At 42.7% G+C, this 26,334-nt stretch overlaps 1 protein-coding gene across 1 annotated transcript in view; it reads left to right on the top strand.

The window, feature by feature from the left end:
* Positions 1-26,334, top strand: part of Galnt17 (polypeptide N-acetylgalactosaminyltransferase 17) — a 462,159-nt gene that overhangs the window by 156,073 nt on the left and 279,752 nt on the right. The window contains exon 2 of the mRNA XM_021162564.3: positions 4,110-4,293. Within this exon, the coding sequence (XP_021018223.1) occupies positions 4,110-4,293 (184 nt within the window). The remainder of the gene's footprint in view (positions 1-4,109; positions 4,294-26,334) is intronic.

Genomic DNA, 26,334 nt, shown 5'->3' with positions numbered 1-26,334 from the left:
TCTCTCTCTCTCTCTGTGTGTGTGTGTGTGTGTGTGTGTGTGTGTGTGTGTGCATGTGCATACATATGTTGGTTAATCCTGATAGTCAACTTAGGTGACAAATCTCTGGGCATGTCTGTGATGAGTTTATAGAGTGGGCTAATTGAGGACCTACCCTAAATGTGAGCAGCGTTATTCTACTGGCTGGAGTCCAGACAGAATAACACTGAGAGAGCAAGCTGAGTATCAGCATATATCACCCTGTGGATGCAGTGTGACGAGCTCGCTCACAGTCCGGCCACCACACCTTCACCAAGTGTCGGGACATGTGTATAAATCAGAATAAACCTTTCCTTCCTTGAGTCTCTTGAATCGGGTATTTTGTTACAGCCGTGAGAAAAGTACATAATGCCCTGGGGTCATCTCCAAAGATTCCAGTGGCGCTGTTCTCTGGCAGAGACTAACTTGGTCTTTGTCCATGGACTTGAACTCTTATTTGTCTTTGCCAGCGTTTTGAGGAGCCTGCTAAGCAAGCACATTAAAATCCAGAGGAAATTTGTGCTGCCTTGTTGCACCTCTCTGGCAGATGAAATTGGGGGAAAAATGGAAACACATGGACCACGAAATATATAATTCATAGTTGTCACATTGTACTGGGAGGGGTGGCGTTTTTGTGAGGCTGCTAAGTGGGGGTCTTTCGTACTGGGAAGGAATCATACCACATGATCAGGGAAAAAAAAAGACAAGGAGAAAAAGCAAAACAAAACAACAACATTGCATTAGGAACCAAATTCCCAGCATGTCCTTGATAGAGTGGGCATACATTCTTAGTCTTTGTTATTTTGCATATGTGTGTGTCCATGTACATGTATGAGTATTTGCATGTGAAGACCAGAGGTTAACACTATCCATCATTCCTTAAGTACTATCTACTTTGATTTTTGAGACAGGGTCTCTTACTGGGGCCTGGAGTGCATCAATTTTACTACACTGTTAGTCAGTGAGCCCCGCCCCCAACTCCACACTGGGGGATTCTAGGCAGGAGCTCTACCACTGAGCCATGCCACACAATCCCTCACTGAAAGACAAATTTCCTACAAATGAGCCAGATATTATCCAGCCCAGCCCTTTTACTAAAATAATGATAATAATGATGATAATAATAAATATATCCTTTCTTGGAACACTTCCTAAGGGCATCCTAATTTTTACAGAGATATCTGTTTCCATTTTATTTCTCTGGGGAACCTGGCATCGCCTGTTCTGTATGTCGGCCTTAAATGTTACATTAAGTTAATGATGAACCAATCCGCCCTGTCTCAGCAGACTGTCTACATATTCTCCCTTTGACTCATCTCAGGTGTTTGCCTTTCTTACAAGCTCGGCTTGCCTTTTATGCAACTTAAGTTTATTGAGTGTTTCTGCTGTTGTCTCATGGCAACGTTTTTATGTGTACCCTCTTGTTTGTCTCTTTAGAAACAGAATGGCTCATGACGAGAGGTTATGTGTTTATGGCTTAGTGAGGGAATTTTATAGATCCCACAGTATTCACCTACTTAAAGCATCCTGTGATCCCAGCTCTCAGGAGACCACATGGCCCTGCTGTACCCATAGAGTCTTATTTCGTGTATGTGTGTGTATACATATATATGATATACATGTATATAATCTATCATATATCACCTGACTATCTCTCTCTCTTATCTGTCATCTGTCTATCCACCATATATCTATGTGTCCAGCATCTAGATAGCTATTATCTATCTACCTTCTACCTACCTATCAACCTATTATCTATTGTATGTCATCTATTATCTATCTTAAACATACCTATTTAATTATCATCTATCCATCTCCCATCTATCATGTATCCATCGTGTGTGTGTGTGTGTGTGTGTGTATGTGTCCATCACCTAGACAAATATCATCTATCTATCTATCTATCTATCTATCTATCTATCTATCTATCTATCTATTCTGTGTGGAATCTGTATCACCACTCATGGCCACTTTATTCTTTTTATTGCCAAGTACATCACTGTTTGCCAACATTACATTTTGGTTACATTTGGGTGATACTCATGAACCAGCTGCTAGCACTTGGCTTGAGTTTTGCATGAATATACTTTTTTTATTGTGCTTCGATGCATTGCAACCAGGAGTTGAGCTCCTTGGTCTTATTGTCACTGTGTTTGGCATGTTGAAGAATTGCTAAATTCTTTCTCTATTTTTCATTCCTCTAGCAATGCTCTATCACTAGCAATTTTAATTAATTTAATTTATTTATTTTTCTGAACCTGCTTTGAGGCCACACTCTCCTGTCTCAGCTTCCTGAGTGATGGGATTACATGCACACAGCCTTGCCTTGGCACCAGATGATTTGAAAAGCTTGTATTTGACTTGAGAGGCCGTTTGCGTTTGGCAACATTGATGCTATTGTGGTATTTTTCTTTCCACATTGAAGAGGACTGTGAGACTGGAGAAAAAGATGTAGGCAAGAAGTGAACATCTTTGTTGATAGGTCTCTCTGCTAGATGGGAACTACCAGCAGAGAGTCCATGCGATTAACACACTAAATGAGAACAACTTGCAGGTTGCACAGTACTGCCCTGGATTGATCCAAGCTGCTTTTGATTTTGATGTTAACCAGATATATTCCCATTTGTAGCAATACTTAGAATAAACTGTGTACCTTGGTGTTCTGTGATGCAGAATCTCACATGACCCAAAGAATTGTTGGCTTGGACTTGCCCATGGATGTCTCCCTGCAAAGTTTAGGTCCATTCAGGATCAATAGCTGCCTACTCTTAAAACTGAGAGATATTGGTGATCTATATTCATGCTGTCCACTGTAGAAATGAAGGACTGGAAGTGTGGCTCAGTGGGCAAGCACTTGCCTAGATCACCCTGTGAAGGACTAGGGACCTTGTCCAGCAGTTGAATGCCTGCCTAGAATTCTCCAGAAAGGAACTGGGCATGTGATTCAGTGATCAAAATAATGTACCATACAGAGGCCCTAGTTCAATTCCCAGGACTCCAGAGTATATGCATGTGCATGTGTGCCTGTGCATGCATTGCATATACATGTGCATGTATATCAAGCATCTTGCACATTTGCAATCAATGACAGCCAGAAGCACACACTTTCCTGGCTAAGTAGTTCAACCTCTCTGAGCTCTGTACACTTACTCCTCAAGGTCTTTGTTGAACGATATGACAGTGGCTAGGGACCCATCAACATGCTGGGAGCAGCAGCTGCTTAGAGAGGGTTACCATGGAGGGCTCTTTCTCTGTGTTGTAGCTATCTGCTTTATGGTCTTTTTTTCTTCTCTGTGATTTATCTTCAAACACATTGTGTTTCTCTTTGCCATGGAGATGGAATTGAAATAAAACTATTAGGTGAAGAGTCCTGTCAAGTCGTTGCTCTCGCTTTCAGCTCATGGTGAAATTAATCTGTCTATCCTAGTTCAACTACAGCGATATTCCTGTAGTACCTGGTAGTACCCCTGATACTTATTCTGCGTCTGTGGGAGGACCCTGGAACCTTCCCCTTCCCGCAGACTTAACCTGACTGTAGTTGTCCTAAAGAGAAAGTGGAGACAGACAGAGATAATGCCCCTACATTCATCTTATTTCTTGAGTTCTTCTTGGTTTTCATTCCTCCAAGTCTTTGGGGGGGGGGGGGGAGGCGTGTCTCTGTGTCCATGTGATTATAGAAGTAAAGCAAGGGAGGGGGAGTTCCCAGTAGATTATCAAATGTAAACCTCAAAGTTCAGCACGGCCTGGATCTTTCTCTCTTTAGAAATATCCCCATTACTGCATGAACTGAATGCTTGAGGGGCAGTCCTGTAATGTCAGCACATGGGAGGTTGAGGCAGCAAGATCTGGATGGAGTTCAAGGTCATCCTCAGCTGCATATTGAGTTCAAAGCCAGCCTAGGCTACATCAGATGCTACTTCTGGATACATAGTCTTAGTCTCCAAAGATATATATATGTGTGTGTGTGTGTGTGTGTGTATGTATATATATGATATGTAAACTATAATCATAGTTTTTTGCTGTACTAAGAAGCTCTATGATGCATCTAGGGGAGGTGTTTTGGAATAACTCTCTCTCCTCCTTCCTTTTAGGCTTATCTAAATCCCTTGGGCTCATCGAAGGGTATGGTGGGAGGGGCAAAGGAGGCCTTCCTGCCACCCTTTCCCCCTCTGAAGAAGAAAAAGCCAAAGGACCTCATGAGAAATATGGCTACAATTCCTACCTCAGTGAAAAGATCTCCTTGGACCGGTCTATTCCAGATTATCGTCCTACCAAGTAAGCTACAGCTGTGCCCCAGAAAAGAGCTGGCTGGCTTTGACTCAGTGTGTGATACTTTCTCATCTATTTGTAACCATGGAGGGATCTTTTATTTCCCTCTGTTTCTTCTATGATCAGTCAGTCAAGGACTTCATTGCTTAGGAAATATTATCTACATGAAAAATAAAGTAAGGAGCAGTGAGGTGGCTTAGTTGATAGTGTGCTTGCCTAGTATGGGCTCTGGAATGAAGTCCTGGATTCCATCCCTACCATCACAGGCATGGTGGCACACACTAATTCTAGCACTGGAGAAGTGGAGGCAGGACTACCAAGAGCTCAGAACTGAAGTAGGTGGTCATCATGGGCTAAGCAGTTAGTTTGAGACCAGCCTGGGATACATGACACCAATTCAGAAAATAAAAAGCAAAACTTACAAAAGCAAAAAACAAAAACAAGTTTAAAATATCACCATAGTATCCTAACTTAAACATGGCAATTATTGACATTTTAATGTATATTAATTATCTTTTATCTATCTATCTATCTATCATCATCATCTATCAATGTCTGTCATCTACCTATCGTCAATCTTCTGAACTTTATTTTATCTATTTATTGATTGTGGAGATAATGTTGTATTGTATGTAGCTCAGGCTAGCTCAAACTTGCTATATAGCCCAAATTGGCCTCATACTCATGATCAATTCTCCTGCCTCAGCCTTCTGATGTTGGAATTATAGACATGAGCCTCTATGGCTAGCATCTTGATAATATTATATACTATCATGTACCAATATATGACAAGATCAAAATATTATCTTTGAGTCTATTTACTATAGATTATGAATAATTGGTGGATCAGTTTTGTCTTTTTGATTTGATGTTGTATTACAAGCACGTGTGTAAATGTTTGTATTCCTGTGTGTACACATATGTGTGTAGTGGAGTATATAGGCAAGGATGTGTATGTACACATGGAGGAAAGAGGTAGAGGTTAGCTATCTTTTTTTTTAAGAATTATGTTATGTATTTGAATACACTATAGCTGTCTTCAGACATAGTAGAAAAGGGCAATGGATGCCATTACAGATGGTTATGAGCCACCATGTGGTTGCTGGGAATTGAACTCAAGATCTCTGGGAGAGGAGTCAGTGCTCCTAACCTCTGAGTCATTTCTCCAGCCCCAATGTCAACTATCTTATTCTCTTTCCACCTTAGTTTTCAAGACAGGCTCTCTTACCAAATGTGAAGCTCACTAATTCAGTTAGGCTAGCTGGCTGCCCAGTGAGCCCTAGGGAATCCTCCTGTCTCTGCCTTCCCGGAGCTGCTGTGCCAAGGGCATGCTGCCATGCCTGGCACTTTCATGGGTGCTGGGGATTGAACTCAGTTCTTCATGCTTTTGTAGAAAACACTTTTTATCCCTTGAGCCATCTCTCCAGCCCCACAATAATTTATGATGACTCATTGTGTCTACGGGCTGTTTTTGATGTTTTACTGTTGTGTGTAGTGCTGCTGATCAGTCTTTTCTCATTCCCATCTATGCATTGATTAGGTGCTTACTTCCAAGCTTTGAATCTATAGGAAAAATGTTGGCAACTCCAAGAATTTTGGCAATTCTTTTGTTGTTGTTGTTTGGTTATTATTATTATCATTATCATCATCATTATTATTATTATTATCATTATTATTGTTGAGAATTTCAAACATATATACAATTAAATATAGCCGTATCTACCCCACCCCCATTTCCAGCCTCAAACTCCCCATGTATCTTCCTCTACATGTCCCCAATGTCATGTCTTCTGCTCATAAGCATGTGGGTGTGGGGACATTCACTCATGCACAGGTAACATACCAGTCCATGAACCCAAAGCAAAATGACTCACCCACCATTAGCAGCCATTAACTGCCAACAGCTCCTTCACCAAGGGTGGAGCTTGGCACCCCTCCCCGACCTGATCTGGAGCTTCCAGGGCCCCTATTTACTATGTAGGAGCTCACTCTAGCTTCTCAAATCTCCATTTTCTTTAGATTTTCAGTGTCTCCTTTTTATTTCCATTTAGAATGTGCCCTCGCTCGCAGTAGATTATTTCTTTTTTCAAATGGGTTTTGTGCAAATCAGTTAAGTATCCTGGTTACTGAGAAAAATAAATTCAAGATAAAGAAAATTATCTTAAATGGATTTAAAATTACAGCATTAGCCGAGAAACCCGTTAAATCTCTCTCTCTGCCTCTAATAAGTGCACATTCATTTTGAATCACTAGGAAAAATATACATCACCCCTGTTGCATGCTATTTTGTCTTCCTGGACTTGTGTTCTCAAAAAAAAAAATCACATCTGGTGGTTTTCACTTCCTAGTGCTTTCTGATTAGCCTTTCTTATTTCCATGTTGGCAAATAAACATGGCCCTGGTTTTTGCTCTCTTATGAGACTGGAAAGGCCTCCAACATGCAGTGTATTAGAAATGGCTCAGCTGAACAGAAATCAGTGAGCATCTATTATGTACCCAGAGACTGGCCTCACCATGGAGATGTAATAACATAAGGAATATAGCCCAGTCTACTCACTTCTTGTCTGGGGAGAGAAACAGACAGGCAAGGAAGTTCTTCCAGTACAAGGTGAGACCCTGTCGTACAAATTTTCCTAGGGAGATCTATTCTCTCAAGACTGGGATACTTTTGTTGCTGTGACAAAATATCTAATGAGAAGACACTTAAAGTTACTTACAGGAGCACAGATAACTTCCAGTGGCTGCATTTCCAAAGAACATGCCTCCCTTCCCCAGCAACCATTTATTGCCAATAGATTCTCAGGAAGGGGCAGGGCCTTGTGAACCTCTGTCCTCCATGATGAAACATTAGCACCGATCTCTTGCAGAGAATCTCAGCTGCTGAGAATTCAAGGGAGCAAGAGCCCCATCATTCCTGAGGAACAGTGGTCCACAGCAGCCATGGCAACTGCATACACAATATGTGATGGGAATGTCTGAGCATCTCTTGCTTGAGATGATATCCCAAAGCTTGAAGGAAACACAGGATGAAGCATCTGAAGAGGAGTGGGGCAGCAGGGATAACAATGGGCCAGACCAGGGGAACAGAAAGCAAACTTTGGATGTGGTTCTCTGCAGTAGAAAGTCTCAGTATCTTCTAGTACTGCACAGTGGAGCAAGCCCACATTTACTTCTGGTTCCTTCTGAGGCTGCTAATATGATGGGGGAAAGGCACAGAGCATGGAAAGGGAAAGGGAAAACTAAAGAATCTAGTTGGCGACATCACTCAACACCAACAGGACTTCAGAAGATGGAAAGAGAATGGATAAATGGTATTTGGTTGGGTAGAAAAACTGAGACCTAACCTCCCATGTGAGATGGGTGGATGGATGTTTGATTTAGTTTTAATTCTGTGACTGAGATATATACCCTTACAAAAAAGCAACTTTGAGAAGGAAGGATTTGTTTGGCTTTATAATTGCAAGGCAGCGTGCATCATTTCAGAGAGTTTAAGGTGGGGGACTCAAGTAGCTAGTCATGTCACCGCTATAGTTGACAACGAAGAAAATATACATTCTCACTTGTTTGCTTGCTGGGGCTTCTCAGTGACTTTTATACATCCAGGGCCCAGCCCATAAAATACTATCACCCACATTCAGGCTGGGTCTTCCCACTTCAGGTAACAATCAATACAATCTGCCAAAGACATGCCCATGGACCAATCTGATCTAAGCAGTTCTTCCATTGAGATTCTCTCTCTCTCTCTCTCTCTCTCTCTCTCTCTCTCTCTCTCTCTCTCTCACACACACACACACACACACACACACACACACACACACACACAAGGCGATTCTCCATTGCCAAGTTGATAGCTAAGACTAGCCAGATTGTTAGAGCAGAAGAAGACAACTTGGTCAGAACCCTGGGGACTCACTGTTCCATTAGCTTTCCAGGGGAGACATGAACAAATGCCTACTCATCTCAGATAGGGCTGATACCAGACCAAACTGATGGTTCCACTGAAGTCCAATTTGGTCAACTGATGAGTTTATTGGGCTTCCTTACAGAAATCCACTCCATAATAGATGGCCACCTCATGGACCATGCATCATGGAGACCTGCCTTCAGTTAGTCAATCTTCCACTTCCTAGATGGTCCAGCATTTCCCAAGATCCCTTGCAGCTGGTGGTGAGGCATAAAGAGTAATAGGTAGGATCCCAGGTGATGGACCTAAGAGCCTCCACTACCTTCTGTTATGGAGGGGAGTTAACTCCATTACTATTAGCACAGACCTAGTTACCTATTATCTATCATTGTGATATTTTGCTCAAGCTGTTGTTATGGCTACCAGGCCAAGTACTATCTATATTCCCAAATGAAGTCAGGATGGTCATATGATGCCTGAAGGAAAAGCGATATACTAATACACAGGACCTGGACAGGACAGGACAGGAGAGGACAGATTTTTCTTATGGCTGGATGTGGGTAGGAATAGAAGGATTGTAGTCATCTCCCTATTTCTGTTGCTCTAGTTTCTGTTCTGTTGCTGTGATGAACCATTCTGATGAAAACCAACTGGGGAGGAAAGAGCTTATTCCACTGTACACTTCCAGGTCACAATTCATCACCCAGGGAAGTCAGGACAGAGACCCAAGGGAAGAGATCAAAACAGAAATTCTAAAACCAGAAACCATAGAGGAACACTGCATGCTGGTGTACTGGCAGGCTCACACTTAGCCAGCTTTCTACAATACAGCCTAGGACCATCTGCCTAGGAATGGTGCTGCCCACAGTGGACTGGGCCTTCCTACCTATATCAATTAATAATCAAGACAGTACCCCCAGAAACATTCCCCCAAAGGTCTGATCTGGGTAATCTTTGAATTGAGGCTTTCCTCTCATTCAACTCCAGGCTGTGTCAAGGTGACAAAGCTATCCAGGACAACTGCCTTCATATCTGGCAGTTGGAACCTGTCCCTGTCCTTTACCTTCTGATGTCTAGTTTATAGAGGTGACTTATATCAGAATATGCTCAATGAGGAGACTTTCAGTTCTGTGACCTCTCTAGGCTCTCACGTGCAAAACTTTAATGAATCTACTTGGCAGAAACCAACTCAGCTTAAAGAAGAGGCCTATAGATGACAGCAAGGGTCTCAGGATGGCTGTTAATATGGAATGCCTGTTGTTAAACTCCATCTTTATAAAAATATTACCTTACTCAGTTTTTATTTGCTAGCTATGTACATGTGCATATGTGTGCGCATGTGTGTTTATGCATGTGTTTGTGGAGGATACAGGTCAATCTCAAATCTCGTTCCTCAGGAATTTTCTATTTGCTTATTTGAGTCAAGGTCTCTTACTGGGACTACGGCTTACCTATTAGGCTAAGCTGACCTAGGGATCCTCCTGTCTCCACTTTCTCAGGACTGGGATTATAGGTGTGACCAGCACACCGGGATTTCTATATGGTCAGACTCAAGCTGGCCAGAAAAGCAATTTGCTAACTAAGTCATCTCCCCAATCCAGTCACACTCAGAAACTAGAGAAATAGGAGCCCCAGGCATCAGAGCACAGAGTCTATTGTCAGTGAATAAACCGACAAATCAACAATAGCAGTGACAAAGCAAACCCAAACCTTAATAATAATAACAAATGGCATTTGAAGAAAGCAGAGCTTCTAGGCTTTACAACCATAATTGACTTGCAAGGAGCTTACAAAGTGAGAACATTTCTGTTATGGAAATAACCATAATCAAAATAAATCCTATAAGCTTAAAATTGAGCAAAAATAAGCAAGTCTGTGGAAGGCTGGGAAGTAGCATTGGGGACATCATTTGGATAAATAGGGATAAAAAGGAGTTGGCAAAATTAGAGAGGGAAAAACAGATCTGCACACCTATATCAGCCCTCATCCAAGGCTTAGGAAACATGGTAGAAGAGGGTGTGTAAGGAGTGTAGGAGCCCGATGGTGGAGACAAGCTGTAAGATGCTGCCATGCACACAGGAGTTGGCTGCTGCACACATGCACTTGTATCCACTGCAGCTGTGATCACCTGCATAGGCTCAAGCCGACACAAAGTCCACATTCCGCTAGGCAGTGGTAATTAAAGTCTTCCAGTTAGAAATTGAACAAAAAGGGGGGTTGAGCAGGACACATACATGCACACAGTTATACACACAGGCATGCAAGCACGCAGGCATGCACACACAGACATGTTGCTGGGTATCCTAATTTGCTGTCTGTGGCTCTGAAAAAGCACTCTAACCAAAAGCAACTTGGGTGAGGAAAGTGTTTATTCAGCTCCCAAGCCCAGGTCATCATCGATCATAGACAGAAGCCAAGGCAGGAACTAAGGCAGGCTTGCTTGTTCTTCCATACAGATTTACCTCTTACCAAGACACCACAGCCAAATATTACAGAAGGAACCATGGAGGGCTGCTGCTTACTGGCTTGCTCAAGCCTCTTTTCTTAGAGTAGTACCCAGGGCCAGAACAGGGGTGATTCAACCCACAGTGAGCTGGGCCCTCCCACGCCAGTCATCAATCAAGAACATCCATCAAGTACCACAAACTTGGATACAGGCCAATCTGGTGGGGGCATTTTCTCATTAAGGTTTCCTTTTTCAAAATAACTCTAGCATGTGTCACCTTGACATAAGACTAGCCAGCACAGCAAGCAAACTAAATTAAACCAGCACTGCAGAGACGGCTCAGTTGGTAAGCACGAAGACCTGAGTTTAGAGCCCAGCGCACACCAAAGCCAGAAATGTTAGCACTCACACATCTGTAATTGTTCTCTTAAGGGAGTGGGAGCAGAAAGACCTCTGGATTTTGCTGGCTAACCAGCTGAGACATTTGCTGAATTCTGGATCCAGTAAGAGACCTTGTTTTAAAAAGTAAGAATCATGGGAGAAGACATTCAACATAGATGTACATGCCTACTCTTACACACACGTGCACACACAGAATTTTTTAAAATAAAGTAATACCAAACAGACAAAAAAAAAAAAACCCAAGAAATAGCACCTTAGTCATTGTTGTTCAGAAAAACAGGGATTGCAGAAGAGATATGAGATAGTTTATGCTCTGGTTTAATAAAAGTTCAACTAAAGCAAAATATGTCTATAAAATTTCAGTGAAACTATAATCAAAATGCAATATATGCACACTACAAGCATAGAATGTGGACTGACAAGATGGCTCAGGGAGCAAAGGGGCTTGCTGCCAAGCCCAGTGACCCGAGTTCGATTCCTGAAACCCACATAGTAGAAGGAGAAAATGAACTCCTGCAAACTGTTCTCTGACTCACACACACAAACACAATGTATATATTATCTGCAAGAAAATTAGATACAAAGACAAAGGTTAAAAATTTGGTTGGACGGTGCTATTCTGTTCTCTGTCCTATTTATTTTTGGAAACTCTTAATAGGATAAATCTGAAAACAGCATTTGAGATGATTTGGAGAATTGCCCACAGGCCATGCAAGATAAACAAAGACACGTCTTGCAAATTTAGAGTGTCACATGAAGTGACCAAATTAAACTGTGTCCTCCCTGTCAATGAATAGTAAGGGCCTTATCCCTGGATTAGACTTCTCTGAAAATGAGCCCTGGGGTCCAGGAGAGAGAGAGTAGCCTGGGACTAAAATATTTTTTCTCCCAGTGGGTGGCATCCTATGTTTAGCCCCCCCCCCCAAAGCTCTCCTGAGGATTGTTTTTGGAGATCAGATTAAAGTGGATGGATTTCATTATAGTTTTAAACAGAACCCCGGTTGCTTTAGTTCTAACCACACTTGAGGAAATTGTTCTCCTAGTAAATATGAACGAAAGGCAGTTGTTAAATCGACCCCTTCCTTCTCACATCTCATTCCAAAACTTGGTTTTTCTGCTTTTCTAATTCCATGGCTTGCTTTCTGCTGCTGGACAGGTACTTTAAATTCCTCTGAACCTGAAACTGTCAATCTTTCCATGTTTTCATTTCCTGAGTGCTTTAAAGCCTACGAAGATAGCATCCCTCCCAATACTTATAAATATTCCATTCTGGTTTTGTTTTCTCTGATTGTCTTATATTTTGCTCCTCCATCCACGGAGAATTTATTGCAGAATGTGGTACAGGTTTGGGGTCTTTTGTTCCCAATGTCTGTACATCATTTTTTTTTTTTTTAACAAAACGGCCTTTTCAGAATACTTGTATAAGCAACCCCCATTCTCTCCTTGGGAGGAGGGGCTGCATTACATTTGATGTTTCTTATAGGAGTGGTTTATTTCCCAGGCTGTGTTTGTAGTCTTTTGGTCCATATCTCTTATTTTTCTTTTCCATTTTTTGTTCGTTTTAAAATATTAAAAGTAGTTGCATGGCTGAAGTCCCCTGTGTGTCAGGGAGGAACGATTCATTTCTAGGTATGTAGGATATCAAAGAGGGTAAGAAAGCAAGTGGGCTGTTTAAAGTGGTAGGGGCCAGGTCCAGAAAGGGAAAGAGAAAAGAGCAAGTGGCCCCTAGAGCAGGAGAGCCCAGCAGAAAGGACCTTGACTACTTTTCCCATTGTATCTTACTTATTTACTTCCATATTAAACACACTAACTGTGTGTATTCATGGAGCGTGGGGTGATAATTGGATGTTTGTATATGTGATGATCAAATCAAAGTATTTGGAATTTTAGCCTCATTAAACATTGATCTTGTCTTGATGGGATCCTCAGATTCCTCTTTTGCTGGCGCATGAGAAGTGTAATGAACAACTGTGGCTGCCCATTGTTGCCCCAGTATACCTGCAGTCCTGTATTGTGTGGTGCTGGGAATGGAAGCCAGGGCCTCACACAGGCAAGCAAGTGTGTGAGGAGCTGCATTCCCAGCACTTCTGCTGGCATTCTTCAAAGCTGTGTGTGTGTGTGTGTGTGTGTGTGTGTGTGTGTGTGTGTGTGCGTGCGCGCTTGCGCACATGAGTGAACACATACGTTTATGCATGAGTGGGTGTGTGTGCATGGTCAGAGGACAAACTCAAGTTTGCTCCTCAGTCTCCACCTTGCTTGAAGTTGAGTCCCTTACTCTTCTTATTAGCTGGCCTTGGAGCTTCTACGGATTCCCGTCTCCATCTCCCATCTTGTTTTAGGCACAGTGGGATCACAGAAAGGTGCTGTAATCTACCACTGAGCCACATTCCTAGCCCCTCCCTGGGGGATTCTAGGCAGGGGCTCTTCCACTGAGCCACATTGCAAACCCGGCTGTATGCAATATCTGGGGATTTGAATTCAGATCCTCTCATTTATGCAGCAACCCACTAATGCTTTCTTTTTCTTATTTCATTCACTTATTGATTGTGGATTCATGCATGCATAGGTGCGGGTTTGCCTGGACATTTGAACTGTGGTTTATGTGTGGAAATCAGAGGACAGCATGTGTGTATTGGTAGAAATAGGAATGAGGAGGAAGAGAAGGAAGGTAAAACAGACCCCCACCAGATCAGCACAATGCTGCAGCGAACTGGATATGGGTGAAGAGGTCTATGCCAAAGCATCTAGCTTGAAAGTTGAATTTGCATTTGTGGTACTGCGGATTGAATCTGAGATTTCCGATGTACAAAGCAGGCACTGTAACACTTAGCCATCCTCTAGTGCAATGGTTCAAGCTTGGGGATGTACAGTGGAAGTGGTTTACCTAGTCAGGAGCAAGGATCGTCCCATGCTTCATATTTTGTGGTGTTCCCAAGGAGATGGGACCTCTGCTTGTCCACGGTTTCCCATAGTTACTGTTTCCATGAGATGACCACAAGTTGTGCATCATTCCAGTTTTTTTTTTTTCACTATTTTCCAGTATGTATGGGTGAGGATGGTGACTCCAGAATCCAGCCAAAGCTTTATAGCTCCTGGCTCTTATCCTTTGTCCTGATGTATCATTCATGTGCTAGTGTATTATCAGGGTGTTCAGTTATCCCATAATCTGTGGGAAGGACCACCTTGGTATGGGAACTCTGTCTGCTTATTAAAGCTATTGCTGAGACTCCTGTGCAGACTTTAATACCATGCCTCCCTGCTCAGACAGCCTCTGCGTTATTGATGAGCAATTCCTGCCACTGTTATCTTCAGCCTCTCCTTTGGCCTCCTGTTTAATAAATCCCCATGTCAGGGTTCTTCAGAATTCATTTTGCTTCCCTGAGAAAGGGTCCTCATTCCTTTTATTTCCCCCCTGCAAATTCTAGCTGGTTCTATCCCAGCAACGTCAGTTTTGTGCACAGATGCGGGGTGTCATTGTGTGGAGCTTAGTGGGTGCCTGCATGTGGGGGGTCTGGAAGTCAGGAGTAAGGTCTAGACTGAGCCGGGAGGATGGCATCGTACAGGCACTGGCTATGTGGGTGAGTTGCTTGTCTTGTTACTATGACAAAATGCCTGATGAAAGCAATTCAAGGAAGAAAGGTATATTCTGGCTCATAGCGGGGAAGGGTATGGTATGTCATGGCGAGGAAGGCTCCACCACTGGAATGCGAGGCATCTGATCACAGCGCATTCACAGTTAAAAGGCAGAGAGCGATGCTGGTGGTGCTAAGCTCACTTTCTCCTCTTTATGTATTCATGCTGGGACCCCCAACTCATGGAGTGGAGCCCCCTATGTTAAGAGTGGGGATTCCCATGTCTGTTAACCCAATCTAGACGTTCCCTCATAGGCATGTCCTAAGGCTTGTTTCTATGGTGATTCTAGAGCTTGTTGAACTGACAGCTTGTACTGATCAGGTATTTTTTGAGGCATTCTGGGCCTATATGGGCTGTGATGCTATAATACAATGTCATGAGGCTTCCAGATTTTCTTCTCATGAAAGGACCTGTGTGATTATTGACCACATGACTAAGCCCCTTTTTATATCAATCATCTCTGATGATTGGTATACTTTGGTTAGTGTCCTTTTGCTTTTTCTTTCTTTCCTTCCTTCCTTCCTTCCTTCCTTCCTTCCTTCCTTCCTTCCTTCCTTCCTTCCTTCTCTTTTATTTGCAGTACTGGGATACTAGAGGATTTTAGGCAGGGGCTCTATCACGGAGCCATGTCCCTAACCCCTCACTGGGGGATTCTACAAAGGTACTCTACCACTGATCCATGCCCTTAGCCTCTGGTTTTTACCTGGATTCAAAGTGAATTCAAAACGTGAAGCATCCTAACTACGACTTTCTCTTTCACTGACATGCTCGCCCAGAGGGAAACTGCCCAATAAATACTTGCTGGTTGAAATAATAAATAGGTCCAGGCTCAGGAGCCTGTCTGATTCACTGAGCACAATAATTATTCCCTTTTATTGACTGCCTTTTATGTTTTTGTCACTGTGCTGCATGTTTTATTGATCTCATTTTAATTTAACCACTCTCTGAAGTAGCTGTTACCATCTCTGTTTTATAAATGAGGTAAGGGGGTCCTGGACAGGTTCAGACGCCTGACTTAGGTCGCATAGGTCCTGTGATGCCCTGGCTCAAGCCCACATATTTGTTGTGGGAGGCTATGTCCAAGGCTTTTGGATGCTGCTTTTCCTATCAGCTAGCCTCTCTAAAACTAGTTACACCTAACCTCACCTCCCACACCTGCAGAATGGAACTGTCTACTGTCTAATCACTATGGTATTGATAAATTGTATGTCTACAGAATGAAGGAGCCTTCTACCCACACTGGTATTGCCAGATGGAAAATTCTAAATCCTAGAGAAAAGGAGAATTCCTTTGCAGAACCAATCTCTCTCTCTCTCTCTCTCTCTCTCTCTCTCTCTCTCTCTCTCTCTCTCTCTCTCTCTCTCTCTCTCTCCATCCCTCCCTCCCTCTCTCTCTCTGTCATTGTCTGTTTCTCTCCATCTATCTGTATTTTTCTGACTTTATCTCTTTATCTCTCCCTCTATTCTTCCCTTCCTGTGTTCCTGTGTGTGTATGTACATATTCTACTACTTTAATTTTGTTCTGTTGATTGCTTTGAAGTCATCCAACTCAAAATTGTAATGCCAAAGAGCTGGAATGTGGAATCTGATGAGTTATCCAGGTCAATCTCCAGTATGATAGACGTTACACTATTTACAGGACACAAACCTTTTTAATCAGCTCAAGGGAAAAAAAGTACAATAATGATAGGTTAAGAAATGTTTTACAGTGGAGTTTATTTAGCTTTAATAGTCAAGGAAACACATCATTGGATGTGTCTGGAAGGTGGTTCCAGAAAGGTTTAGTTGAGAAGGAAAGGCCCATGCTAAAATGAGTAATACCAGTCCAGGAGCTGGGATTCTGAATGAATATAAAAGGGAAAATGATCTGAGCATTAGATTTCATCTTTCTCTGCTGCTTATAGTCTCTGGAAACATTGAGTTTTGACCTCATGTGCTCTGCATGTATTCACTACTATAGGAAGCAGGAGTCTCAATTTATGTATTAACTGACTTCAAGCTGATGCTGAGATTGATAGTGTCAGTTATCCTTGTGTCTATAGACATTTGGTCCTTGATTGTAGCATTGCAGGCTATTGAGTAACAATTTCTTCTCAACTGATATATTTTGTCCTGGAGGGAGACTCATTAAAATGCTGGAAGTCAACAACTTACAAGTCTCAGGAAGTTTCTGAAACTGACAACTTTGGCAAGTCTTCTTTCTCCCCAAAGTTTTATAACAAATGAAAACTGGTGGGGAGTGGAGAGTCCCCCATCAGCCTACTTGCTTTCACAGAGATCCGGGATGGAGCTTTTATGAGTCATTACACATTCTAGAGTGAGTTTTTTCAGTAACAAAGATACTTTTGAATTAATTATGTATGGTTTTATAAATCATTCCTCATCTATGTTCCTATTAAACTCATTGGTTTACCAATTTGGACTCTGGTAGAATTGTTACTTTGGTCTGTCTTTGGTACCCTGTCTAGCACCAGTAGAAGTTTGTTCAGATCTTCTCAGGAAAAGTCACTCAACAGGGAGATTTGTCACTAGGAGAGGGGTTCACTCAGCTCATCACATACTTAGAAATCCTCAGGCTCTCTCTTCAAGGGATTCGGGCAATGGAACCCAGAATTGATAAGCTTTGGGGAGGAGAGTTCTGAGTGTACCACTTCTCATTGCAGCACTGTGGTCTTCCGGGGAACCCCATTCTACACTAGTGCTCATAAGTAGTCATGACCTATCTAGTCTTCTAGTGGAAGACTAGGTGAAATACTCTTCCACAAACATGTATGTCTTAGTTTCCTTTCTGTGGTTGTGATAAGCAACATGATCAAAAGCAGCTCAGAGGAAGAAGAGATTTACTTGGTTTACACTTTCAGGTCATAGGTCATCATAGAAGGAAGTCCTGACAGGAATTCAAATGAGGAATTTGAAGGGCAGAAACTACAGAAGAACACTGCTTGGTAGCTGTCTGATGGGGTTAGGCATAGCTAGCTTTTTTTTTAAGTTTATTTATTTATATTCCAAATGCTGTCCTTCCTCCCAGTTCCTCCCCCCTAAAGTCTCTTCCACCCCCCCTCCTTCTACTCTGAAAGGGTGGGCACCCTCTAGGTATCCTCCTTACCATGGCGTATCAAAACTCTACAGGGTTATGTGCATCCTCTCCCACTGCAGCCAGGCAAGGAAGCCCTATGTGTGTGTGGAACCCTCAGGCCAGCCTGCATATGCTCTTTTGTTGGTGGCTCAGTCTCTGAGAACGGCTAAGGGTCCAGGTTAGTTGACTCTGTTGGTCTTCTTGTGGAGTTCCTATCCTCATCAAGGCCTTCAATCCTTTCCCCAATTCTTCCATAAGAGTCCCTGACCTCTGTCCAATGTTTAGTTGTGGGTATCTGCATTTGTTTAAGTCATTGGCTACCTTTTTTTTTTTAATGAAGCCTAGGTCCACCTACCTAAGGAATGGTGCTGCCCATAATGGGCTGGGTCCTCTCGCATTAGCCAGTAATCAAGACAAGACAACCCTCACAGACATGGCCACAGGCCAATCCAATCTAAGCAGTTCCTTAATCTAGACTTTCCTTTCAGGTGACTGTAGGCTGTGTCAAGATGGCAATTAAAGCTAACTAGGTCAATGCCTTTTTCTACCGGACAATAATCAATAGATCCCAATGTCTGCAATCATGACAAGTATTTTATATAGAGAGACCTTTATTATTAGTGGTCTGTATGTATAGTGAAGATTCCTAAATGTGACAGTTGAGAGAAATCCATGGAGCATTGTGAAAGATGGGATCTTCAGAAGTGTCTAACTGGAAAATAACTCAGGCTTCTGGAAGAACAGCAGAGACAGACTAAACCCATTTATTCATGGGAGCACCATGTGTGTACTGCAGAGGGAAGCAGGCACCTCACACTGCAGATGGTATGTTCTTTTAGTTAATTTAGAGGGAAAAAAAAAAGATCTGCTCAGCCAACGGAGCTTTGAAGATGAATACAGGGGGAAAAGAAAAGATTGGGCATATGGAGAGAACATATTTGTTCTTGGAAAATCAGGAGAAAATGTTTAATGTCATCCTAACCTAATTTGCATAAAAAGAGTCTTATGCATGGAATCAGATGAGAGCAAAAGAAAAGGATGTGACTGAACCCTACTGTTCCAAGTATCATCTCATTACCAAGAGTATAAGTAACTCAGTTGAATAAATAAAATTCAAAATTGTGTCAAGGAGATATACTAACGTTATTATGCCTTGGGGATTCCTTCAGAAGTATATGTTGTGATGATAACATAATGTGGTATGTTTCCAGGGGTAGCACTTTTACTGTATATTTGACCTCTGGCTTAAAATAAAAATAGCCTGCTCTAGCTTCATCTCTGTTGCTGTGATAAAATACCCTAATTAGGGAAGAAATGGTTTATTTCAGCTCACAATTACAGTTATGGTGGGAAATTTAAGTCAAGTTAAAACATTACATCCACAGTAGGGAAAGAATGAACACTTGAATCCTTGCTTGCTTCATCTCAGCTGGCTTTCTCTTATGTTCATAGTACATCACAACCTCTTACCTAGGGAATGGTGCCACCCACAATGGGCTGATCCTCCTACATCAATTAACAATCCAGACAATCCTTTACAGACATGCCAGAAGACTAACCTGATTTACATAATTCCTCATTAAGACCTTTTTATTTTATTTTTTTTTTAAACTTGCACAGTCTTATTTATACCATGACTCTGAAGGAGTTTAAATGAGCCCTGGCTGATTTGTGGTGAATGTAGCCCCACCCTGCACACAGAACAGCTGGGGATTGAACTCAGGCCATCAGTCTTAGTACCAACACCTTCTGCAATGAGCCGTCTCACAAGTCCCCTCCATTGCCTTTGTAGATTTGGGTCATTGTTGTGGTTCGAATGAAAATGGCCCCCACAGACTCATAGGAAGCGGCATTATTGAAAGTGTGGCCTAGTTGGAGAAAATGTGTTACAGGGGGTGGGTTTTGAAGTTTCAGACACTCAAGCCAAGCCCAATGTCACTCTCTCTTTGTGCTAATTCTGGATACAGATAACTCTCAGGCACCATGTCTGCCTGGATGCTGCCATGCTTTCCACCATGCTGATAATTGACTGAACCTCGGAATTGTAAGCCAGTCCCAACTAAATGTTTGCCTTGATAACAATTGCCATTGCTATGGTGTCTATTCACAGCAATAAAACCCCAATGAAGACAGTCATTTACGTGATTCAAAGATAATCATGTTGACCACAGTCCCTAGTGTGATTTCTTTAGTGGGTGAATTTGTGTGTTTCTGGAAGAAGAGGAGTTCTGTGACTGGGTCTTACTTTTCAGGAGTCTAAAGTTCTCTCGTTTATTTCTCCATTCCTACTGTGTGTTCAGGGTCTGCCTTTTCGGTCATCTTGTCTTTTCTCTCAATGCAAGGCCTGTAATTATGCTTATTTACAGGCCATCCGTATTACAGGTACTTGATGTACCGGGGAACATTTTTTTTTCCCACTTTGTCACACCTGAACTGGAATTTCCTAGTGGTTATTATTATTTTTAACCATCCTGGCTTCTTGCCAGCTTCCTTCTTTGTTCCATGCAGGGTTTTCCCATCTGCCCTTTCTGGGTGAAAGCTGACAAGGAAGGAGGGGGAAATGGACAGTCATTGGTTGGCCATGATTATTTTTCAACATAAGCATGAGGTTTGAGGAAGTCTCTGTTTTAAAAATCACAGAGTTGTAGTTTTATAGGGTTTGGGGGTGCTTTTTGTAAAAATAACTGTAGAATGTATTGAATTTGTGGACTAGCAAATTTTCATTATTGCTTTTTGATAAAACAAAATATTTTCTTTGTTTTACACACACACACACACACACACACACACACACACACACCAGTACCAATAGTCAGAGGACAACATCTGTGGGGGTCAAACTCATGTCTTCAGGCATGGCAGCCAGTGTACTCCCCTACTGAGCCATCTCACAAGCCCTTGCTGTTTCTTTAGAGGCAATATCTTAGCATCTAAGCTTAAGCTGATAAAGTAAAAAGCATATTCCCTACATCAGTAGAGCATATTCCCTACATCAGTAGAGCATAAGGATCCTTTGAGATTCTAGGCTGCACAGTGTATAGACTGACTTAGAATCTCTTGGAGTTGGAACCAGGTATACACACACACACACACACACACACACACAATCTGCTCAGTCTGTAGGGTGGAACTTGTGTTTACACGACAAATGGTCACATTTGGTATCAGACAACCCATTTGATATGCTCTTCCCTGGGGAAGATTGCTTCTCCCACTTAGCGTTCTTTACTTGCCTGTAGTCCTTTGCATCGGATCCATGCCTTGTAGTCTTTCTCCTGTCCACATGAATGTATCTATTGTTCTTGTCCTTGCTCAGCTCACGTGAAGGCAGTCATGTTGATGAGACTTTGTGGGTGTGGCTTCTGACATTACTAAGAGACACAGCATCACAGCAAACTCCCCACCCCTCTGGCTCATGCAGTCTTTCCAGCCCCTGAGCCTTGGGTGCAGGAGTCATCTTATAGATGTATCCATTAAGACTGGGCTCCTCAGCTCCATGTTTTGATGACTGTGGTTTTCTGTAGTTGTCTCTGTTGCAAAGAGGTGTTTTCTTCATGAGGAGTGAGGATTACACTTATCTGTCAGTACAGGCCAAATATTTAGAATGTGTTCAGGGATAATGCTAGTTTAGCAATGTGGCAGTTGTAGCTTCTCCCCCAAGGCCCATGATTTCACTAGTCTGGATACTTAGCTAGGTTTCTTTTGTGTTGAAGGGGCCTTAAATCCAATTACAGAGCTGTTGGTTAACACCAAAGTCCTTTTATTTTTAACTATGTGAATTTATCTTTATTTATGCCACATGCAGTCAAGTGGAGTCACATGGAGGCCAGAGAACGTATCAGATTGTCTGGACCTGAAGTTACAGGTGATTGTGAGCTGTCTACTGTGGGTGCTGGGAGCTGATGATGAGTCCTCTGGAAGACCAATAATCACTCTTAACCACTGAGCCATATGTTCAGCCATTCATTAATATGTGCATTCAATAAGAACATACTGATCACTAACTAGTAAAACACACTAGAAACAGTAGTTACTTCCTGATTTCAGTGATTGGCCAATAGCAATTTTTAACCCCACCCTCATTATCTCCCTCATCTCTCTCTATCTCTCTCTATGCAATATATAATATATAGTATATAATATAATATATACTCTAATTTACAAGTGTGTGTGTGTGTTTGTGTGTGTGTGTGTGATTTACACTTTTCTATTAGGCACAGAGACACTGGCAGTCTAATGTGTGAGCTCTTCAGTGCCTGCAATGGCACACAGTTCAGGATGGCTTTATGTCTTTAGTACTTGCAAAAGTGAGAGGAGTGTTGCACATCTGCATTCCCTGAGAAGTGGGAGGTAAATAATTATTTGTGTGTATAGGTGTACATGCATGTGTGTGCATCTAGAAGCCAGAAGACAAGCTTGGGCATCATTCCTCAGTGTGATGTTCGACTTGTTTTTGTTTTTGAGACAGCATCCCACTGTCCTGGAATGGGCCACGTAGGCTAATCTAGCTCAATAGTGAGACCTAGGTATTCATCTGCCTCCACCTCCCCAATACTGGGATTACATGTATGTGCTAAGATATGGCTTTTTAACATGGGTCTGGAGATCTAACTCCCAAGGACAGCCTTGACCTCCTGATACTCCTGCATCTGCCTCCCCAGTGATGGGATCAAAAGCATGGAGCCAGTGTATGTGGCACTGGAGATGGAACCAGAGACTCATACACATCAGGCAACCTCTCTACCACCTGAACTGTATCCCTAGACCTTCTGCCATCTTTCCTTTCATTCCCCCCTCTTATTCTTAGCAATTCTTTCAAGGTCTCTTGTAGCCCAAGCTGGCCCCAAACTTTCTATATGGCCGAGGGTGACTTTGAGCTCTTGATCCTCCTGTTTCCACCTCCCAAATGGTGGGTCAAAGGTGTGTGTCACCATGCCCCACTGGAGCAGTTCAATTTAAACACGGGGGATCACAGGGAGCCTGTATACAACAGCTTCGATATCAGATTACACTCTGTAGGTTAATGTCAGCTCCCTGTGGTTTGTATTGTGTTTGGTCACACTGTATGAAATTGCTGATCCTTGTCCAGAAATGACAATTTCATTCAATACAGTCTACCACATCCATCCTTTGAAAATTTCCCCCTGTACCATTGAACTAGTGGCTTCATTAATGAGAACAGTCAGGTAACCATACTCTTTCTCATCATTATGAGTGAATTATTTATTTAGTTTCAGCTTGTCAGGTTTTTTTTTTTTCCTTACAGAAGTTCCTATGTCCTGAGGCCAAGTGAATTATTCACACTTAACTGAAAGATCAGTTGTGGTTTTAGCAGTGTCTTAGTACTCCTCAACTTCTGGGGTCACATTCCAATGAGCCTCTGTGAGTTGAATATATTATAAGTCGACATGCATTTAAAATTAAAATTCAGAGCTGGGGAGATGACTTGGTGCTAAAAGTGCTTGCTTGCTGCACAGGCATGAGAAGTCGAGTTCAGATCTCCACAACCCTTATAAATGCTGGCTGAGTGTCTCAACGGCTTGTAATTCCAGTCTCTGAATGGGGAGGGGGAATCCTGAGATCAAGCTGCCTCGTATGACTAGCCATGCTGGTGGGCTCTGGATTTGATTGATAGACGCAGTCTCAGTGAATAAGGTGGAAGAGTCATGAAGGTTGATTCTTGACAGTAACCTTGATCTCCACATATATGTGCATGAGTATACACACACACACACACACACACACACACACACACACACACACACACAAATAAATGAAAAGGCTTAAAGTGTATAAGTCTAGATTCCCTGTAGTCAGAAGGTTGAAGCAAGAGGATGGGTTTTAGGACAGCCTGGGATACATGCGATCCTGTCTCAAAAAATAAATAAAAATAAAAAATTAAGAGCCATGTGGTGGGTAGGGCACTTAACACATGATGAATAGAGGTTGATCTCTAAAATTCACAAAAAGCTAGATATGGTGGTGCATTCCCTTCCTGCCTTCCTTCCTTCCTTCCTTCCTTCCTTCCTTCCTTCCTTCCTTCCTTCCTTCCTTCCTTCCTTCCTGCCTTCCTGCCTGCCTTCCTGCCTGCCTTCCTGCCTGCCTTCCTGCCTGCCTTCCTGCCTGCCTTCCTGCCTGCCTTCCTGCCTTCCTGCCTTCCTGCCTTCCTGCCTTCCTGCCTTCCTGCCTTCCTGCCTTCCTGCCTTCCTGCCTTCCTGCCTTCCTGCCTTCCTGCCTTCCTGCCTTCCTGCCTTCCTGCCTTCCTGCCTTCCTGCCTTCCTGCCTTCCTGCCTTCCTGCCTTCCTGCCTTCCTGCCTTGCCTTCTGGTTTTTTCTATGACAGGTTTTCTCTGTGTAGGCTTGGGTATCCTGAAACTCACTCTGTAGAGGCTGGCCTTGAACGCAGAGATCTGCCTGCCTCTGTCTCCTGAGTTCTAGGATTCAGGGCATGTGCCACCACCACTGGCTGGTGATGCTTATTTGTAATCCCAGCCCACCTACAACTAGGTGGGAAGCAGAGGCAGAAGAATCCCATGGATGCTTTCAGGCCAGGTACATGGAATACACAGTACAGCAGCAAAAACAAGGGAGACCCTGCCTTAAAATGGTGGAAGGTGAGAAGCAACTTCCAAAGGATGTCCTCATGTCCACCGGGGAGTGTATACACAAAGGCAGAGGGCCCGGCACTCACATCAGGAGGCAGAGACAGGAGAATTTCTAACAGCTCATGGCCAGCTAACCTGACATCCATAATGCTGAACAATAAGATACTTGTCTGAAGAAAGGTGGAAACTGAAGATCCATGCAGAAGGTTGTCCTGCATCATCTATGTAAGCTCTAATGGCACCTATGTGCCCCCACACATATAGGAACACACACACACACTCACATACATATTTACACACAAAACCAACAACTACCACAAAGTACCTGAGTCTTGAATCCTCTTAAAAATTAGGAGGCTGTGTGCTTGATGTACATGGATCCCTTGGGGAATCAGCCATTGGAAGAGACCACCAACACTACTTTTTTAAACTGATAGTCTGGGATGAATCTTTCCTTCTTTATCTTTTCTGCTCTTTTCTGCACATCCTCTAATCTTAAGAAGCTGCTATGTGGTACACACACTAAGGGCTTGAGGAGAGGGAGAAGGACTAAGACAGGCTAGGGGAGAGGAGGGGCTTTGAGTCCAGTGGCAGAAAAGCCCATGGACCTGGTTGTACCACTTGGTAGAACAAAATCACTGAGACCAAGCTCTCATTAGACCTTCCTCCCGCCTTCACTGCAAGTCCTGGATACCTCAGCACAATATATATTACCAGAAACACTCTATCTTATTGAAAATGAAGAGAGAAAACACACACACAGAGACAGAGAGAGAGAGAGAGAGAGAGAGAGAGAGAGAGAGAGAGAGAGAGAGAGACTTAGGCAGAAGACTGTTTTTGACTTGTGCTTACACACTTCCGAGTGAGTGCTTCTGTGTACAAACTTACATTACGCCCATGAGTATGTGTGTTCATGCTCAAGCGATTTGATGACTCCATTTCCCCCCAACCACGTTACAGCAAATGTACTTAACAACAATTAGAACGTTTGTGCCCGCTGCGTACACATCTCCCCAGAACACAAAGCTTCCCTCAACGGCAGCCTAAGTCATTCTAAAGATTAAAGCTGGTGATTTGCAAAGCTCCGTGGTTCATTTGCTTCCTGCAAATATCAAGATTAACAAAGAAATGTACTGATCCCATTTCACTCCCTTGGATCTCAAGTTCAGGCCTAGAGAGCATAGCAAGCATGGTCACAGGGACACAGGACAGCTCTCTTGATTCCTTTTATGGTAAAGGGGTGAATTTACTATTAACTTCTCCTGGCAAAGGTGTCTCAGGAAAACATCTATTTATGTAATACTTCTACCAGGAGTGATCCACTTAGCCCTTTCCACTAATACTCATTGGAAATATGGCCACTTTGTAGCCATTAAAGGGGAAAACTTAAGTCTTAAGGACTGTATCCCAGTTGTTTGTAGTTGGATAAGTGTTGGCCACATGTCAACTCCTTTTTTCAACTCTGGAGATAGGGTCCTGAACCAGTTGCTTTCCAGCTTCCCTTCTATGTCTCTTAATTTTCTTCCTGTTGCTGTGATAAAAACACTCTAACCAAAGCAACTTAGGGGAGGGAAACGTTATTTGGTTTACACTTTCAGGTCACAGTCTATCATTGAGGGAAGTTTGGGCAGTCAATCAATGGAGAAGCATAAAGCAGGAACCATGAGAGGAACTGTTATCTGGTTCTCAGACTCATGCACAGCTAACTTTCTTATAGAGTCCAGGATTGTGTGCCTAGGGAATGATGCTGCCCAAAATGGGCTGGGCCCTCTAGCATCAATTAAGAACACAATCGTTTATAGATATTTCCAAAGGCTAATTGATCTGGGCAATCCCTTAATAAAGGCTCACTCCTAACATGTTAATTTGCTTAGGAACTAATGTTTGGGGAGCATGGATATGGCCTGAGTTAACCCGGAAGATAAATACAATAGTGATTATGAATCAGAGCCCTTGCCTTTAGAGCTGAGAAATGTTTTCCAA

The sequence above is a fragment of the Mus caroli genome, unplaced genomic scaffold (assembly GCF_978045245.1).
Source record: "Mus caroli unplaced genomic scaffold, Mus_caroli_1 scaffold_4, whole genome shotgun sequence".
NCBI lineage: Eukaryota > Metazoa > Chordata > Mammalia > Rodentia > Muridae > Mus > Mus caroli.
The sequence above is the reverse complement of the archived record's forward strand: the minus strand, read 5'-3'. Positions and strand labels throughout refer to the sequence as shown.